The sequence below is a fragment of the Pteropus alecto genome, unplaced genomic scaffold (assembly GCF_000325575.1).
Source record: "Pteropus alecto unplaced genomic scaffold, ASM32557v1 scaffold34, whole genome shotgun sequence".
In the NCBI taxonomy this organism is placed as follows: domain Eukaryota; kingdom Metazoa; phylum Chordata; class Mammalia; order Chiroptera; family Pteropodidae; genus Pteropus; species Pteropus alecto.
The window spans coordinates 451679-471935 of record NW_006435763.1 but is presented as its reverse complement, the minus strand read 5'-3'; the positions used below and the strand labels follow the sequence as shown (position 1 = coordinate 471935).

The following is a 20257-nucleotide window of genomic DNA, read 5'->3' as shown; positions in this document are numbered from 1 at the left end:
GTTTTTGGGAAGAGATGACATTTAAGCTGAGAGCTGGAGGATAGGAAGGATTCAGTCATGTGAAAAACCGAGGGAAAAGCATTCCCCGCAGGGGGAACAGCACATACGAAGGCCTCGGCGCAGAATCGATCGTGATGTTCAAGAGAAAGAGTTTGGGAAGAGATGACATTTAAGCTGAGAGCTGGAGGATAGGAAGGATTCAGTCATGTGAAAAACCGAGGGAAAAGCATTCCCCGCAGGGGGAACAGCACATACGAAGGCCTCGGCGCAGAATCGATCGTGATATGTTCAAGAAACAGCGATATGAATGAGTGAGGTTGTGAGATGAGGCCAGGAAGATAGATAGGCTGTCGACCGCAGTGAGCGTTTCAGATTTTCTTCAAAATACAATGGAGAGGAAGAGAGGGGACGAAACATGGACAGTGTGAACCGTCACGGGGCTAATCTCTCAAGACAATTGTGGAAGAAGGAATCCAGCTGGTAAACTTTCTAGCCTCTCTGTTACAAGGCTTCCTAGTTCCTGCTCAACTGCATGCAGAAACTCTCAGGAAACGACAGCTACTTGCTTCTTTGTGCAAAATGGTTTTCCGTTTCATTTCACTGGACTTTATGGGGGAAATAATATGGCCTAGTAATCGTATTCATGAATCAGGAATTCCCCAAAGCCTTGGACAGATCCCTTGCAACTGCCTGTTTCTGATTCCGAAATAGCTGTCACTTCTGAACGACATGCACTCCTGATTATATGAAGTAGTTCATGAAGTTAACTGGATGGAGCCTCATTATTTTTTTCTTAAGAGTTCTCAGCCTCTTGGGAATAAGCCCAGAAGATCATAAAACTGGACAAAGAGGAATAGGAGAACTTGAGCTTGAGAAGAGCAGAGTTAATTGCCTTCTCTTTTTATGTCGTATATGGATATTAGAAGTATTGCTGTGGCCTGAGTTTGGCCTCCAACGTGCGAAAAGCATGCTTCTCCTAGGCTCCCTGCCCAGACTTCTAACTTCTATCCATCAGAATTCACTTCTGCCACTTTATTTATTGCCTACTCTGCTTATATCTCCAACTGAGGTCTAAGTAGATCATTTTTTCATATCTTCATTTACTTGAATGACATAAAAATTAACCTCTGTTAAAGGAAGACCTTTTCTTTTTTACCATCAGATGGGGACATACATTGATTTTTTTCCCCTTGTGCAAAATAGACTTGAAAGCCCTAATGCGTGCATTTTATAGCCTGCATATTCCTCAACCCAATAAATTTTGCCATTTGGTTACACCTCTTTAATTAAATCTGTTGCAAGGCACATTTAAGAATCTTCAGAGGGACACGAAGTTGTTGCAAGGGCACAATGAGGGGGGACAGTGCTGTGACATCGAAGTTCATAGCCCATGACCCTGCAACCAAATACCTGCCGTCTGTGAAGTGTCCTAAGAATTAAGCTCTGTCATCCCATTCCCTGATGTCTCCATTTGGAGAGGGTTTTAGTTTGGTTTCGTTCCCGTACTGTGCACACTTTACATCCGAATTTGAACAGGAGCAACTGCTGCAGACAATCGTATTAGAATACCAAACACCAGTCCCTCTGAACTGCCTGGCTCTTGTGCGACAGCGCAGCCGGTGAATACCGAAGCAGCCCCCCCGCCACACACACCCGGTTTTACAAGGCTCTCGCTGCGTTTTCCGAGGAGATCGCCTCCCCCAAATGGAAATCACATCCAAATTTAAAACAGGTCATAACACTACTTCTCATGCAAACCCACATTTTGCATAATCATTTTCTCTTCCTTCCTTCCTTCCTTCCTTCCTTTTTTTTTTTTAAGAAACGTGGCAAAAATCCAGCTAAATAGAAATGTGGGAAGAATGCTAATTTTTAAAGGAAAAAGGGAGTTTCGTGGCTCTGGTTCTGGGGCAGTGATGGGACACTGGGATGCATGTCCACCCACTGGCAACCTTCAATGTTGCCGCTGGCCACCGCGTAGTTAGTAAACACTGACAAGTGAGCGTCTTGCGAAAATGCTGAGCGTATCTTCCTGTCATTCGCAGCACCCCACGGGCCTTCTTTTACCATTGGAAAAGCTATATGGCTCCTTTGGGGCCTGGTGTTCAACAACTCTGTGCCTGTCCAGAACCCTAAAGGCACCACCAGCAAGATCATGGTGTCCGTGTGGGCCTTCTTTGCTGTCATATTCCTGGCCAGCTACACGGCCAATCTGGCGGCTTTCATGATCCAGGAGGAATTTGTGGACCAAGTGACCGGCCTCAGTGACAAAAAGGTAAGATCACCTCGCTTTCATCTCTGCCTGGGGAGCTGATCTGAAATGCTCGCCCCTCAGAAGGGAGTGATTTGGGCTCCTGTCATCGAAACTCATCAACTCTAAAGCACAAACCAGAAGACGTTTTTTTTTTTCTCTTAAATTGGCTCATTTCTAAAAAGTTTAGGAACAGAACCGTAAGCTTACCTCTCCCAACTCTAAAAGATTCCAGATCTAATTTGGAAGCATAGTTTCCCCAAGTGGCCATCTCTCGGATTTACGTGATTCTGCTGGCGATGAGGCTTTGTGACCCAGGGAATGTTCTAGCTCTGGCTGGAGCTCACCCTCTCAAGGAGAGTGTGATATTGAGGACGATCCACTGGGCCGGATGAGGAGAAACTTGGGGTGAAGCGAGATGCTCTAGGCTGTAGGTCTCTCCTGGTTCTGAGACCTCAAGGAATCTTTTATGGACACCATGCCTTGGAGTCCTCATAAATAACATGGGGTGGGGGGGTAGTCATCTCTCAGCCCTACCCAGAGGTAAAGATGACAGCCCCTTTTTAGTATGTGGCCATTCAGCCCCCAAGTCAGCAGGCCCAACCCACCTGAAATGTCTTTAAGGGACATGAAAGGAGCAGAGTTTTCCTTTCTCCACTGGTCCCTTTTACTCAGACACACCTGCAGCGCCCCCGTGGGTCTGCGCTTACTTCAGTAAGGTGGGAGTGTAAACACCTGTGCTCTCCACCGAAGTTTAAGGAGGGTCCTGGTGTGTGAGTGGCTCTTCAGAAATGCGCATGGAGGAAGGAAAGAGGTAAACTGAGAACATTTTTGCTGTTGAAATTCTGGATCCAGGAAGTAAATCGTGACTTGCTAAGCTCAGCAGTGTCGGGGTTGCACCACTGCAAAGATTTTTCATCTCCTGTCTGGGGATAATTTGTCTCTCTGTGTGAAATCTCACTCTCATGTCTTGTTGACATAAGTCTACACATGTGCCTTCAGCATCCATCAACAAACTACTGAATAGAAAATCAGCCCGTGAAAAAAAGCCTTACCAGCTTGTCTGTGTTATCTGCTGTGGTCAAAAGAGGTACAGAGAGATAATAATGGGTTGGGATCTGTCACAAAAGCGCCATCACCCTCGGGAGTGGTTGGCCTCTGGTGGCTTCCCAGTGTAGCATGAGTAAATGCCACTTTACAACCCATGGGGACAAGGCCCTATATTATCTGGCCAACCCCTCGTGTCCCTTCCTCTCCCTCTCGATGGCCCACTCTCTGTTCCTTAAACACTCCAAGTTTATTTCTAACGCGGTACCCTTGCACTTGCTGTGTCCTCTGCCTCAAACGTTCTTCCTTTCATATTCTCGTGGCTGACTCGTCCTTGACTTGTAAGGAAAATATCACCTCTTGAAACAGGTCTTGCTGGCCACTTCCTTGGCAGCCTGAGCTGGAGCTCCCAGAAAAAAACTAAATTCTAGTAGGAAGAAATAACAACAAACAAGTAAATATAAACGGAGAAGAAAATTTCAGGCAGAATAAGTGTCATCAAGGAGCTAAAACTGATGAGATTGAAATGGATGTGGGGGAAGAGGGAGGTACTTGTGATCCAGTTACCTAGACTTAGGAGGCTCCCATTTCCTACTTGTTAATTGAATGAGAAGATGCGTGGTTTGTGGGACGTTGCAGGCAGCCCTCTGCGGTCTCCTGGGATCCCTTTTCCAGCTCTGCGTGCCCAGCCCCAGCTTCGCTATCAAAGGCTCGTGCCAGGAGTCGTCACAGGATGATAGCCTCGGGCGCTGGAACCCTAATGCCTGGGAATTTAAGTTCTCCCAGTCTTTTCTGTCACCTATAAGCAACTCCTAACCACTGTGACAGCGCAAAAGCCCTCTGCTCCATGGCTTCTAGGCAGGGCAAACTCAGCTACAGGTTACTCTCCGGAGCTCCCCGTGGCATCAGGCTGAGGCTGAGCCCTTGCCTACGATTACACCCTCGGCTCCTTCCTCCCATTCCCTGACCACTTGCCCCCACTCCCTCCCTGGTGTCTGCTGGAGCCCTTCCCTAATGAATCATGTTCACCCACTTCCTCGGCTCAGGGTCGACTGTTGGCTTATGGCGTCTGTGAGGCAGCGGAGAAAGCCCTGCCCTCGGCGCTGGGAAAGCCAGTTCCCATCTCCTCTCGGCCACACAGGCTGTGTGACACCTCCCGGCCCTGCAGCCTTGCCGCGCCTCTCACTCCTCTCTGTGAGCTTGGGAGTCACAGGCGTAGTGAGGATGGAAGGAGGTTGCAAACGCGGAGGTGCCTGGGAGCCTATGGAAGTCCCCTGGAGACACAAAGCCCTGTTACACGCGTCCGTCATGGGATGGGAGCAAAAAGTACACTTTCTAGAAGCAGCGGCTGGAGGTGCAGTGGAAGCACGAGGGAGCCGTGTGCTGGATGAAAATAATCAGCAGCATATTCTGCATTTTGTTGCTGTTTTCAAAGGCTAGGGAGAAATCCCTCACTATATACTTTTGGGTCTAAATAACATGACCGCTTGTGGGACAGCTAATTAGCCCCACTAATGATCTGACCGACCTCTGATTTGGGAACACCTAGTCGCACATACCACATCCTGATGACACACAGCTCAGTTTCCAAGCTCAGAGCGTGAGCAGCAAGCACATGGCTCTCGTAATTAAATGTTTGATACAATTAGATAAATGGCAAAATTCCGGGAGTAAATAAGCCAAATGCTCCCAGTAGATTAATAGCAGGGACACCAAGAAAGTTCGCAAAACAAAAATCTGTACTGAATCCATTTATTTTAATACTGTACAGAAGTGCTGTTTCTTTTTCCTTTCTTTTATCATGAATACCAATTCGAGTTTACGATACTCTAAGCCGTTTCCAGTGTCAGTGCTTTGTCTGTGATGTGCTCAGACGAGGCTGGGTCTAAATTGCGAGTAGGTGGATTCGTTGGCAGATGCTCCCCTAGGAATTATTAAAGGAAAGTTGGAATTCCGAAACGTTGGGCATCGCTGTGGCAGGGAAACCCATCTCTGGAAGGCAGATTAATGTAGTGGGAAGAGCCAGTTTCCTCTTTGGGGTCAAATGGACCTGGGTTCAAATCCCAACCTTGCCATTTAATGGTTGTATGGCCTTCGATGTGTCAGGATCCCCAAGGCTTCGTTTCCTAATAAAGGGGGGTATTGATACCGTTCCGGCAAGGTCGATATGACGATTAGAAATAACCTGCTGCCTCTCCCCATCCTCCTTTCTCTTCATCTCCCTCCTCTTCCTCATTATCATCATCACTGCCTGATTCGAACCGGTCCTCACTTCTGGAGTCCAAAACATTAGTGCGCTAAGTTGGCTCTTTGTGACAGCAACGGAGGGAATTTGAGAATTGCCCCAGGGAGATGAGCCCATGAACGTGTTATTCTCGCAGAGTCACGCTGTGTCTGGGCACTGTGGTGGCACCGCTGGTGGTCCTGGCCCACCAGGCAGGCCGTTGATTGAACGGAGGCCTCCGAGCCTCTCCTCCCTCCTAAGAGCCACAGTTGTTTGAAGCCGACATCTAGAAGCACGTGGAGCTTCACCAGCGGGAGAAGACCATACTGGAGACAGGGGCCCAGTTGCCAGTGTCCCTTATTTACAGCCGCAGAAGACAGATATTTTAAATAAACACGTAGGTTGGGTTCATAAGAGGAACGAAGGAATGTCCTGGTCAACTGCCATTTTTTCCCTAAACAATTTATTTCCCAGACTTGCATCTCTGCTTCTTCTATCATAAAGTGCTTGCCATGTTTTATTCACTTGGACGATTTTCAGACCGATCCACATATTGAATGGAAAAAAAAATTTAGAATATAATCCTCTAGTCCTCTCTTCTCCAAATTGGAAGGAAACCAGCTCTATTATTTGGCTTAAGTCACTCTGGTTAACCACAGGTGATGAAGCGATGAGTATCAAGCACGCAGATGCCAGGTAGTCTTTTAAGCACTCTATGATTAATTGCAAAAGCACTCCTCAAATTATAGATAGAGAAAATGAGGCCCAGAGACCTTAAGCATATCCCAAAGTGACTGCATTCCTAAGTGGCAGATGACAAGCCGAACTCCAAGCCCAAGGCCAAGTGGGGCCAGTGAACATGAATAGTGAAGGCAGCCTTGACAGAGAGAAGCCGTGACTGTGACGAGTTCCACTGACCCCGGGCATCGTGGCTCCGTCGCTCTGCAGTCCTGCTGGCCGTGGAAACCCCTGCACCACCCCTTCCTTCGCTAAAGCCCATGTTTCTTTATCCCTGCACACGGAACTCTCTGGAAGAAAGTCGCACTAGAAATTATTTCTGTAAGAAACAGAGTGTGTCCTCGATGCTAGGACCTGGGACTCAAGAGATGAGTCAAGTTCGCCCCTACCTATTTTTCACACTGTAGATCGTGACTCTTTAGTGAGCCATGAAATTAATTTAAGGGATGTAACCATTCAAAAAATAGAACGTAATCGATGACATCAGAGTATATGGCATGTGGAAAGAGCGAGTACTGTGAAGTGGCGTGTGTGTTTGTGTGTGTGTGTGTGTGTGTGTGTGTGTGTGTATGTGTTGAGTGTGTATAAGGTGGCGATGGGAAATGTATTGTGAGTCATGCTTTAAAACGGTTGACAGCCTTTAGTCTAATGGAAAAGGTTCCTGGATCTTGATGCTGGGCTGAATTTTGTGTGGGCGATGGTATAATCAAGGCCACAGAAGTATGGAAATTCATCACGGAGGCTGAGCGTTTGTCGCCGTGCAAACCAGAGGGAGGAAGGGAATCTGGAAGAGCTCTTGGGCTCCTCTGCAACAGCTGGGGGTGAAGTGGAGGCAGCACGTCACACGGCCCATCTCTGGAAGTCTCCGGATGTTGGAGTGGCAGCTGCGGCAGCTAGACTTAGGGACAGAGCTGTCGCCTCCCTTCCTGAGCAGGCAGCTGCCTTGCAGACGCCCTAGGCTGGGCCCTCCTCCTCTTTCCGTGATGAGTTGAGGCGCCGCTTGCTGGAGTGAGTTCAAGAGCATTTTGTTGTATACACATGCGTGCACACACACACACACACACACACACACACACACACACACACAACACAAGGCGTCCTGCAGGAGGATCTCATTTGGACATCGTCTGGCCACTTCCCTCAAGTCCAGCATGGCTGCTAATGAGGCAGCAGCATGCCTAATTTAGGGGAAATGGTTTTCAACCAGAAATTTTAATTAACAATGGAAGGAAGGGTGAGTCTGAATTTTTAAAATAAATAATGAATGAATGAATGAATGAATGAATAACGTTTCCAGTTGGTCTGACTCTTGGGTAAACTCAGATGCTGTCTCTGGTAATTCTCGGCGGGCAGACTGTCCTGGAAGTCACGAGACCTCTGGGTTCCAGTCCTGGTTCTGCCATGGCATTGCTTGGTGTCCTCCCCTCTCCGGGTCTCAAGATCGGCACTTCTCACAGAGGATGGTGTCACTAGCATGATTTCTGAGCAGCAATGGAGTTCAGACCTTAGCTTGTGGTTTTATGATCATCACTTTCTAGTTTCAGAATTCTACATTTCACCGAAAATTCACGAGACCTCTGGGTTCCAGTCCTGGTTCTGCCATGGCATTGCTTGGTGTCCTCCCCTCTCCGGGTCTCAAGATCGGCACTTCTAACAGAGGATGGTGTCACTAGCATGATTTCTGAGCAGCAATGGAGTTCAGACCTTAGCTTGTGGTTTTATGATCATCAATTTCTAGTTTCAGAATTCTACATTTCACAGAAAATCGAGGCCCTGGTTCCCCTCCCCGCCCTTTTTTTTTGGCTCATAATGACAGTAAAAATGAAAATAATAATAGTTTTATTTTTGATACCCTGTTCCAAGTACCATTCTAATTACTTGACAAATGTTATAATTTTAGATCTTCCCATTGACCCTACAAAGGAGGTCTGTTTCCCACTCTACAGATGGAAAATAAATGGAGGACGTGTGAAGTGATGTATCTAAGTTCGTACAGTTTGTAAATGATAGAACCTGATTTTGCAGCCTGTGAACCTGTGCTCACACTCATAGCCATTGCCCTGTGTTGCCTCTAGATTTTAATTGCGTTTTGGGGCCTCAGATCCATTTCCCTTGACTCCTAATCGGATTGGGTTGCCCCAAACATTGAAGTTGTTGTGGATAATAACAGCCAACCATGGAAGACTAGTAGAGCATGGGCAGTGAGACTTTATGGAGACTAGAGGGCCATAAGAGACGTGGGTACCCCAGGAAGCTAACGGCTAGTAGGGACATCAGCTCAACAAACGTTCATGGAGCCCGCCATTATGCCTGAAATATGTTAGGCCCCCAATTAGTATTGCAGGTACATGTGCATGAATGAGTGAGAAAGAGTCAATGGCAACATAGAAACATTGTAGGGGAAGAAAAAGAATTTTTCATCTACCCTCTAGGTTCCAGGTTGAGACTCCCATGCCCCAGTAGTAAAAGACAGATTAACAGGAGAAAAAAAAAAAAGGAGTTTAATAACATGTATCCCTCCTGTATACATGGGAGATACTCAGGAACAATAAGTAACTCCTGAACTGACCCAAGCAGCCACCTTAAATACCAAAAGATGCTGAGGTGAGGCCAGTGATGGGAGGCTGCCAGGAAAAGCAAAGTAAATGAGGGGAAGGTTGTTATGCAGACTTAAGTCAGCTGCCTTCTCCATTGATAAGAGTTTCGGAGAGTTAGTCACCCTTCACTTCCTGGTACCCAGAGGAAGACGCCCTTACAGATGGAGATGTCCCTTATAAATGTAAATGCTTCTCACAAAAGAGTAACTTCTACCTGGTTTTCAGAGCATCTCCTGTGTCTGTGCCTTCTCAAAAAATAATCATCCCCCCAAATCCTTATGCCAAAGAGGCGTATTTTGGGGTGGCAAATTCTGCGCCCCTCCATCATTTTCTGAGTGAGGTGAAGGTCATTGTAAAAGGAGTTCAGAGAGAAGAGAGCGATCGGTGGAGATCACAGACAATTTCATCATAAGGTAGATAAATGAACTGAACTAAAATAATACCTTGATTGCAGCTCAATCAGCATTTCCTGAGCACTGCCAGTTCCTCAGTGCCTTCTACTAGGCTGGTCTCGATAAAGGTACCAAAAAATTTAATCCAGCAATATCTATTGCATACTCAGCCAGTATGTGCTGGGCACAGACAGTACAGAACAAGACAGACACTGTTTGCGACCTCCTGCAGCTCACAGACCAGTGGAAGATGTGATGAAGTGGAAAGGAAGCACAAAAATGAACGTGTTTTTGCTGTCCCGTGCTAATGCGTGCATTTGTGTAACTCCTGACATGAGACAGAATGATGACTGACTTCTCTTTCTCCTCCTCCTTCTGTTCTTTGTCTGTCTGTCTATCTCTGCCTCTCTCTCCAGTTTCAGAGACCCCACGACTATTCCCCACCTTTTCGATTCGGCACGGTGCCTAACGGCAGCACCGAAAGAAACATCCGGAATAACTACCCCTACATGCATCAGTACATGACCAAATTTAATCAGAAGGGAGTGGAGGACGCCTTGGTCAGCTTGAAAACAGGGTAAGAAGATGGGGCTTTCTTTCTCTCCGCAGGCCTGCTAGCTGATAAACCTCTCAGTAAATGGCTCTCTGCACGCCTCGGTGCTTATCTGCCCCCACTTTCGTCTTTTCTGGGGAGCCGTACAGTCAAGATGGACCCCGGTTAGGGCTGCTTTTGCTAATCTGATGAGCATCGCAGGTTTCCTTCCCAGCTGTGTTAAGGAAAAGCAAATCCAGGACGCTTTGAAATGCAGAGAACCAGTGGGGTTTCTTAAACTGATAAAGGAGTTGGTCCAACTCCACGGGATATTTTAGCCAAATAGAAATGTTAAAAAACAAAATTCGACTGACTGTGTTGGAATGGGGGAAAACGTTCCCGTTTCCCTCTTCGTTCTTCCGGCTGACAGAATAATTAAAATGACATCGGGCGGATGAAGAGGAGACGCACACGGGGAAGTCACATAAGCATGGAAATTCCAAAGACGGTTAAGTCAAAATGAGGAATAGATGCCACTGGGGACTCAGGAATGGGAAGAAGGGGCCAGGACTTCAAAGAGAAGTCAGGCAATTTACGAGGGGCTGAAAAGAGTACACGTTTAGTAAATGAATGTTTGCCTGGCCACCTTAAAACAACAGGACACAGGAGGACCATGATGGAAGGGGCTTTGCTTGGTCTCCATCCCCTGCCCCGCCCTGCCCCGGGCTACCACACTTGGTTCTAAACTAGTTATCTCTGAGGAGTCTTCCTTCCTGGAGCAGATTCTCTATCTTTAATTCTTTTCAGCAGTAAGGTGGGGACGACAAAGGTTCTTCCTGAGCCTTCTGAGCCTTGATTGTTCTCAGCTCAAAATAATCTGCATGCCAGCGTGGCACGTCTTGGGGTGACTTGTTCTGAACCCCCACAGTTCATTTCAGGATCTAATTGGGTTTTTTTCAATGATTCATAAATTGGGCAGCATCCCATCTAGCAAGTAGAAAGTTGTTGCAAGGAGCTGTACGAAACGGGAGGCTTTTAGAGGCAGAAGGGGGCAGGAAAAGAAGTTTCTAGCAAGGAGCTGGTCATTTCAGGCAAGGTGACTTTTCTTTAGGGAGCGGTGGGTAGTCAGGCGTACTTCCTCAGTACCGCTGACCAGGTAATTCCAGATTAATTTGTTAAAGGTCACTTTCCTAGGAGAAGCTGAAACTGCAATTAAGTCTTGGTTTGCTGATATGAGACTTAACGCGGGCGACTCCATTTTGGGCCAGTTGTTTCTTTTTTTAACAGAAAGATCTAAGGAGATTGAGAGCTTATTTAAAGTGGTACAAACAGCACGCTGTTGATTTTTATCTGATTTTTGGGTAGAAGTTTTTGGTGTGTAGCTTTATGTGAATACTCACAGTATAACATTGATGAAGGAGAAAGGAAACATGGAGAGAAAAAGCAATGAGAAGTCAGCCTCTCTACAGGTACGGCTAATAGTCTCGTCTATGTGTTGGCATCGGCCCGTGTAGCATCCGCGAAATGACTGAAGCCGAGAAGAAAAGATGGCACCGTGGTTAGGGGTTTGCCCTGTGGAGCTGCAGTGTGCTTCTCCTCCCCCGTCATTATTTGTCGTATGAACTCGGAGAGTCTTTTCATTGCTCTCAGCCTCATTCGTAAAGTGGGAATGATAATAGCACCTGCTTCATCGGGGTTTTGTTAGGATTAAGAGAGAAAAATCTGCTGGAAAGCATTTCGGAAATTGCCCAGCACAAAGATAGGACCTAATGGTTAGCGTTCTTATTTGGTGTAAATGTTATATTCTATTCCGTGGACTCTTCAAAATATCAGGATGTACGAAATGCATTTGCGAAAGAGTTCCACTGAAAATGATTCTGTTTTAAATGAAGGAGACGATCAATGAGGAACGTTTCGCTCATCTGGAAGTTAACTTCCATGGGATTTCTGGCAAGTGAACGGTGATTGCAGTGCTTTGTCCCAAACCCGCAGCCTCTCCCTCTCGTTGTTCTGCAGGCCCATTGCTGCTTCTTTGCATCTGGCGGGATGGAGGGGTCCCCTCTCCACCATCAAGCCCAGTTCTCTGCGTAATTTCCCAGGAGCTTTGGTTGATAGCATCTGTCCGTTCAGTCCCTTTGGAATCTCTTTGTATCTCAGTAGGGGCTAGGACGGCATTTATTTAGAAGCTAAGTCTATTTCTTGTCCAAAATTCATTGACACACTACTCATTCTGACTTGGAACGGCTTTTTAAAGACATTTTATAAAGCTAACAAAAATGCAGAAAATGTGCAAATATGAAATGTACTGCCTGATGATTTTGTACAAACTGACTGTCCAGGTCAGTTAACAAGATGTCACCAGTCCCCAGAACACGTCCCGCCCTCCCAACCACACACTCTTCCAGTCACTATCTTCCATCCATCATCCTCTCTTCTAAAGCCGTAGATTCTTTTGGCCTGTTATTCTAACATATACTTTAAAATCATACCATATGCTTTCTTTTTTATCTGTCTTCTTTTGATTCTGCATTCTGCTTATGACATTGTTGCATGCCATTCTGCTTCTTTCATCCTCGTTGCTGGAGAGAATTTCGTCACGGGGCCGTGCCACACGTTCATCTAGCGCCTCTAATCTTGACGAATATTTGCGGAGTGTCCCATTCGGGGCTCTTTATGATGAGCAACGCTTCGGAGGACATTCTCACACTTGCGTTTTATTGCACAAGTGAGTGCATTTCTTTTGGTGTGTACCTAAGACCGAAATGGCTAAGCTATAGAATGTATGTTCAATTTCAGTGGCTATCAGAAAAGACATTTTTTTATGACTTTCCATCTTAGCCATGGGTGTGGCCGTTGTTTGTTTGTTTCCACTGTGGTCTTTTCATCAACATATAATGTTGCTTTTGACAGACCGTAAGTGCAGACATGGATGACAATGGTTAGAAACAGTGCTTGAAGCCTGGCTCACCCCCTTTTTATCCATCTGCCACCCACAAAATGTTTTTTTTTTTCCTTTTCTTTTCTTTTTTTAAATAATGCAAACAAAAAGGAGAAGATAAATGGAAACTGTCCATGGCCAGAAATTGTACAAACTGTTTTCTGGAAACCGTGTAATAATAATTATCCATTTTAGCAAACTTGGGCAGATGGTGGGTTTACCCTAGACTAAATCTCCCCTGAGGGGGTGCTTTGCACTATTACTTTAAACTCAGACACCAGAGATAAAGGAGTGTGAGTCTTTGTGAAGAAGTAAGTCCCCTAACCCTTAGCAGGAGGGGGCAGTGCTCCTATCTAGGGGTTCCACTTCAGTGGAGTTGCTGCTGGGGAAACCGCTGACGTGTTTAACAGGCGCCTCGAGAGGGGGGTCATTGTTTAAATTAATCAAGCTAAAGTTCAAATAAATAATCTCTATAGTTCAAAAATCAAAAAGTATTACATAAAAGGATAAACCATAGAAAGCTTTTCTTCCACAGTTCCTTCGATCTGTCTGGAAACCCCCCCATAGTAACCCTATTTACTAGTTTCCTGTGTATCTTTCCAGATCCTTCTCTATCAGCTACAAAATTATCATTTATAGATTCATAGTCTTTCATTGTGTTAATGTGCCATGCAGTATTTAGTCAGTCTCCTATTGAAGGGTTTAGGTGGTTTTCAATCTTTGGCTATTGCAAACTACATTGCAATGAATATCCTTGTGTGAGTGTCACATGCAGCATAGAAGAAATTTCTTGGAATGCTGGGTGACAGACTACACGTAATTACTTTTGACAGACATTGACAGATTTCCCTCCAAAGGAAATTCACCTTTACTTCATCAATGTATAAGAGTGCCTGTCTCCCCAAAGTCTTTGCCAGCATAGATTTTCATCAATCTTATAAAATTTTGCTATCATAATAGGTAAAACATGTGCCAAAATGTATTTTAATTTGCACTTTTTCTTATTATCAGTAAATTTCACCATATTTTCATATGTAATTAAGAGGCTTCTGTAATTTCTTTTTGGAAAACATTATTTTTTCTGTTGGTTCATTGCTTTTTTTCTTAATTTATAGAGAAATGACCTTTTTGTGGTATGATTACAAATGTTTCCCTAATTTTTCTTGTTTGTCTTTTGAGCCTTGGGATGATATTTTTTTTCCATGCAGATTTTTATTTGTTTGTCATCAAATTTATCAACCTCTTTTTATGGCTTCTGAATTTTGAGTCGTAATTCAAAAGTCCTTCATAACTTTGAGGTTACAAAATAACTTTCTCCTGCTTTTCTCTAGTTTGGTTGCGTTTCTGATATTTGGAGCTTTTCTGGGTGTAGAGTGTGAGATAGGACTCCAGCTCCTCAGATGATGACGAGAACCCAAATTTGAGAACAGCCACTGCAGAACTGCACACGATCTGACTCTGGATTGATCATGTCTGCTCAGCTCCAACTGCAAGACTTCCATCTTTCAAGTGTCTACTCAACACTTGATGGCCTTTTTCTTCCCTCTTACATCCTGTGTCCCCTTTCAATTTTTCATTAGGAAATACATTATATTAAGGCATGACATATCATAAAACAATTTTACAAGAGCAAATATCATGAGGGTATACTGTTCAAGGAATAATAAATAATGAAATGAACTCTTCACATACCCACCACCCAGCTTTAAAAAAAATAAATGTTCCCTCCTTTACCATGTGCAGCATCTCTAGAAGTTTCCGTCCCTCTGGAAGGTAGAGGGAGGTGTCCCGTCTACTCCTGAATTGGTAACCGCAGGACACCCCTAATAGCCTAAAATCCAGTGAGTCTTGATGTACACAGCCAGAGCATGTAACTGAGCTGTCGGGTCTTGATCCTCTACCCACAAGTCTCAGCAGCATCCGTCTGCTGCTTATGGAAGGTGCATGCACATACTCCAGGGTCGTTGGAAGGGAGAGGCTTCTTTATAGAGTGTAACTTCCTGAGAGAACCTGGAACACAGGAGGAACTTTGGGTTTGAGGAGCTTTGAATGACAGTCCCAGCTTGGTTTGAGTCACACCTCTATCGTTAGCTAGCTGTGGCCTTGGACAGACTGTGTCACCTCTCTGAGCCTCAGTCTTCCCATCTAAAAAGTGAAAGAGCTGGATTCTTTGATCTCTGAAATAGTTCTGAGATTCTTTTATTTGTTTCAAACACTTGAACACATATTTAAAATTTTCCAAAATTCAAAATTCCAGACAGACCACGTCTATAAACGTATAAACAGCTGTCAGTTTTACAGAGATGATTTGGAATCATGCTCCAAAGCTGGGCATCTCCAAACCTGGCCAGCAGACAACCTGTACCTGAATTCCGTGATTACTTGTTAAAATGCAAGTATCTGGGCCCAACATAGACCCTTCTCTCCAGTGATGGAGCCTAGGAACCTGCATTGTAACAAGTATTCTCTTTTGTCTCCTTCCCGTCTCCCACTCCATTTTGATGCATGCTAAAATTTGAGAGGTACTGTTCTAAAGGCGTTCAATAAACACATTTTATTGGGACAGAGTATAACTTTTGGGATCCAAAATTGCTTTAAGAAGAGCATAGGCAGAGAGAAACTTGAAACTTAAGTCGTTCAGTTTCATTGTTAGTTGAATTCTATAATACACAGAGATAAGGCATTCCAGAAATTATCAGATAAATCAGAGAGAAAATAAGGTTTGACATGCAAACGTCGACAGAGATAGGATTTTTCAGGAATAGATGAGCTGTTCATGACCCCAGATTTCTAGACCAGTGTTTCTCAAACCCTAGGCTGAATCTGAATCAGTGGGGATGCTAATAAAAATGTGGATCCTGAACCCCACCGAGCCAACAGAATCAGAATCTCTGGGAGCAGGGGCCTAGGAATCAGCAGGGTTCCACAAGCTCTTCGGTTGATTCTGATGTATAGCAGTCAGGTTTTAGAACGTCCGCTCTAGAAGAGAGAACTGAAGCTGAAATGCATGGAGACCGATTTAGATTTACAAATGCTCCGTCATCAGAAGCCAGTGTTCTCCAAGAAGTTGCGGCAAGTGAGCAAAGCTGCAAGCATAGCACTTATGCCAGATTTAAAGTGAACTATCAATGTCCCCAGGACTCCAAAGAGCCTAATATTTCAAGACACAGTGCGATGGTTTTTTGTTTTTGTTTTTTTTTTAAATTGACTTCACATATAATTATGTGTATATAAATTTCTGAAAAAGTCCCGGTTTCTTTGAGAAGCATCAGTCTTTAGCCCTCAAGGTCCCTCTCCCCCCATTTCCTCTCTGATTTAATTTCCAGCCCAGCGATGCTGGAAAACAGACAAGTATCTTTCGATTTCCTTTACGTTGAGTAGTTTGAGAAGACAAGAAGGGAGGGATGTCTTTTGACCAATAAGCAGCACTTTTTTTTTTTTTTTTTTGGCAAAGCTCAAATTGTATTCAATGATGTGTCTATAAAAACAAAAGGAGGCAGGTGGTCACATCTACCTGTAAGTGTCAGAACTGACTGTCTTCCCGGAAGAGGTGAGTGAGCATGGAACCTGTGTTCTGGAGCACGAATTCTGAAAGCCCGTGGGGTTCAGGAATCCATGATTTTATTAGCAATTCAAGTGACTCAGATGCAGGTAGAGCATGGGCTTTGTGGGGTTAATTAGTTGAACGCTGAGACGTGGTCTTCTCCCTGGAGAGGACAGAACAAGGAAGAAGAAGGAGGAGTCTCCGGAGGCCTGGAGGAAAACGAGTTCAGATTTGGGCACATTAAGTTGCAAGTGCCTTTGGGACAACATCATCATGTTGCCGTATCATCTTTGCATTTATTGAAACCTAACAATATGTGACATGCAGCCCCGAGCGCTTCTCATGCATAATCTCATTTAATCCTCACAACATTCCTTGAGCTGGGCACTGTTATTATGCCCTTTAAGAAATGCAGAACCTGAGGCTCCACAAGGATAACTCGTTACCCAACAGGCTATTTAACTAAGTAACTACATGGCGGCGTTATTAGGCGTGGGAGTTAGGCTTGCCTCCCCGCTGGGCAGTGCCAATTTGGCAGTTGGATATGCGAGATTGGAGCTCAGGGAGGAATTGAAGACTGAAGTGATATATTATATGTATTCATATATATGCATATTTATTATTGTATGTGATACACATATATTACCTAATATATATTTATTAATTGCTGATCTGAGAGTTGATAAGATCACCGTATCCTCATTCCATCCTCAAAAGAAACGGGTCCAGGGACATGGAAATTTCCCAGACACGGGTAGACCAGGAAGGCAGAAGGATCCTCAATGAAGTTAAGTTGCTCTGCAGAGCAGGGTCTTTCAAGGATGCCATGTAAGCAGGTTTTATTAGCTGTCTTATCAGTCAAGCAGAATCAAACTCAGAAGGCTCACTTTCAGCTGCCAAATTTGAAAGGAGGCATAGACAGCAGGGTTCAATGAGCTGATCTCCTAAATGGGATCGCATCGTCTCCAGAGAAAATTAGACCGACGATGGCCTGGTTTCTGAGATCCACCCCCACACTGCAAACAAAGCTAAAAAATAATTGCTCCTGCATCATAGACTCGGGAATTTTTTCCTTAATGTAAGCTCAGGAAATCACTAACATCTTTTTTTTTTTTTTTGTACTTGGATTATTTCTTGTTAAATTCTACTAACACTATAGTAACAGAATTTTAAGACCACCCATAAAATATTAAAAATAGGAAAAAAAGGAGAGGATTAAATAAAGTGGGATCTCAATTCTGTAAACTCAGAGATGGAGAGAGAAGGAAAGAGAGAAAGAAAGGAGACTAAAATGAAGTGAAACACATCCAAATGTTATCAGAGATATTGCCAGATCGTTAGGATTATCGCCTTTTCCATATCCTTTTCTAGTTAACAAATTCTCTGCAATAAAAGTATTAGCCATAATAATCAGGAAAAAAAGTTCCTTCTGAACATAGTTCTTCATTTCTTCCTGCATTTCCTTCGGGAATTCGTCCACATGTTTACACATGTCAAATCAGCGTGCGTGAAACCTGTGCTCCGCTTTTCTCAGTTAAATCTGTAACGTGTCTGTGGGACAGCGTTCACATCGAACGACCAGGTGATAGATCATCAAGCTGGAGGACTATTAATTAACTTTACTGCTCTGCGTTTTCATCATGCCTTGACTGGCATTGGAGGGCCCTACCGGAAACAGTTACTTTTGAAAGCTTGCTGATACCGTTATCATAGACCAATCTGTTTAGACTGTCATCCTACACATCTCAGACTTCCGTGCCATGAACCACATCGTTTTTCTTTACTTTTAAGGCATGCTTTTATCTCGTGGACAACACAATTTCTGAAATGACTTATAGTATTTTTTTTTTTTTTTGGCTTGGGCTACTACACAGTTCAGAGCTTAACTTACGATCCTGTGTTAGCAACTGCCGACGGCTTATGTCCTGAATGTTTGCTTCTGGCTTTCCCTCAGGCCTTAGTCCCCGTTCCCCATCTGATTTCACTGAACTCGAATTGCTTTATCCATATGTTTAAACCTTACTCTGTTGCAATCTGTTTTGGAAACTAAGCGAGGTATTTCTAACTAAGAGACAACATTTATTGGGAGTTTACTTGTGTGCCAGGTACCTTTCGTTCTGTTTTGCCTACATTGTCTTATTTAAACAAGCCTATGATGAGACAGTGGCTGTCATGACCCCACTTACAATGGAGGGGGTAGGCATGAAGAGATTAAATAGCTTGTCTGGGGTTACACTTGCTCCAGAGCCCATGCTTAGAGTCATAACTTAAAATAATAAATATGAATACTTCCATAATATCATGCAATTAGCCTGTTTCTAATTGCCCGCTATTATGCAAAACCCAGAACCAATTTCGTTCACGCTTAAAAATGTCTCTTTTTCCTTTAAAAGCCTTATACTGATTTAAAAACGGGCAATATTTCTCCTCCCATTGAGATGGGGAAAAGAAATGAACTCACAGGGGAAAACGAACCAAAAGAAGGATGTAGTCCTTGCCTGGGGGTACACGTGGCCAGGAGAGTCCTCCTGAGGAGAGGGAGAAGCGGAATGCGCATCCCCGGTCCCACCTCCTCAGGGATTGCCTCTTCCCGTTGATGGCTGAACCCTGCAGGGGACTTCGAACATGAGACCTCGTTTTATCCCGACTGGACTCTGCCAAACAGACATTCTTTTTCATTTGACAGAAGAGGAAACAGGCTCAGGGAGCAGAAGCAACTTGTCCGAAGGACAAGTAAGCGGCGGAGGCAGCGTTCACACTCGACCCGACGTCACTTCCTACCGGGATGTGCTCGTCTGCCTGTCCCGACAAGTGAGCAATTCTGGGCAGGATTGGACCCCTTCGTTATGAGCTGGCAGGACCAGAACCAGGGAGCTGGATGCTCTCGTCCAGCGCCGGCAGCTGAGATGCCAAAAACCTCAGTAGTGCGCTTCCTTTCTCTCCTCTGTGAGAACCGTGATCAGGTTCCCACTGACCCAGGTGCCGAAACGGTCATGGTGTGAAGCATCAGGCTCTGTGTCCTCTCAGCGTCGTGAGCCAGCAGCAGGAGGCGGGATGTCTTCCTGGGGCCAGGCTCGCTCAGGCTGTGGAAGGCCTCAGCTCACGTGGAGAGGCACTGTCACACCTGATCAGCCGTCCCCACCCCGGCAAGCCCAGTCTCCTTCTGTTGAGAGAAAGGCAGGCAGAGGAGCGATAGAAAGTCAGGTCCCACCCCATCGGGTTACGCGCCGGAGGAGTTTCTCAGGCCACAAACCAGGCGGCTTAAAACAACATTAATTTATTCTCTTGCAGTTCTGGAGGCCAGAAGTTCAAAGTCAAGGTGTCCCAGGTTCATGCTCCCTCGGAGGGCTCTAGGGGAGGGTCGTTCCTTGCCTCTTCCAGCTCCTGGTGGCAACAGGCGTCCTAGGCTTGCGGCTGCGTCGCTCCCGTCTGTCTCCACATGGCCTTCTCGCTGTGTGTCTCCCCATTGTATAAGGGATTCTTCTTCTGTGTCGTTGATTTAGGGCCCACCTAAATCCAGGGTGGTCTCATCTCCAGATCCTTAAGCGGTTACATCTTCAAAGACCCAATTTCCAAATAAGGGCACGTTCTGATGTTTCAGGTGGACGCGACTTGGGCGGGGGGACACCTCAGCCCACCACCCTCGCGCAGGCTACAGTGTGGGTGTCCCAGCACTGGGTCCCCATGGGTGCCTGACTTCGGCACCGGCCGGGGAGGCTCTCCTCCAGGGTCTGAGTTGGGGGAGAGGCCTCAGTGAGTGTATGCAGCCGGGGGTGACGCTGCAGCCACCTGATGCTCAGTGCACGCGTATGCACTCCGGGCTCCTGCACTTGAACCCCCACCACCGGGCAGTGCGACTACTGTGCCTTCCCCGTTCCTCCTCCTCAATCTCAGTTGTTTAGTGGTCCTCATTCTGCACCAGGTGCTGTTAACAGCACTTTACCTGCATTTTCTCATTTAACCTTCCTGAGGTTGGCACATCCGGCATCTCTGT

The 20257-nt window shown here is 45.4% G+C and overlaps 1 protein-coding gene across 1 annotated transcript in view; it reads left to right on the top strand.

Moving 5' to 3' along the window:
- Positions 1-20257, top strand: part of GRIN2A (glutamate ionotropic receptor NMDA type subunit 2A) — a 365059-nt gene that overhangs the window by 304433 nt on the left and 40369 nt on the right. The window contains exons 10-11 of the mRNA XM_006910879.1: positions 2046-2275; positions 9666-9826. Coding sequence (XP_006910941.1) covers positions 2046-2275; positions 9666-9826 — 391 coding nt within the window. The remainder of the gene's footprint in view (positions 1-2045; positions 2276-9665; positions 9827-20257) is intronic.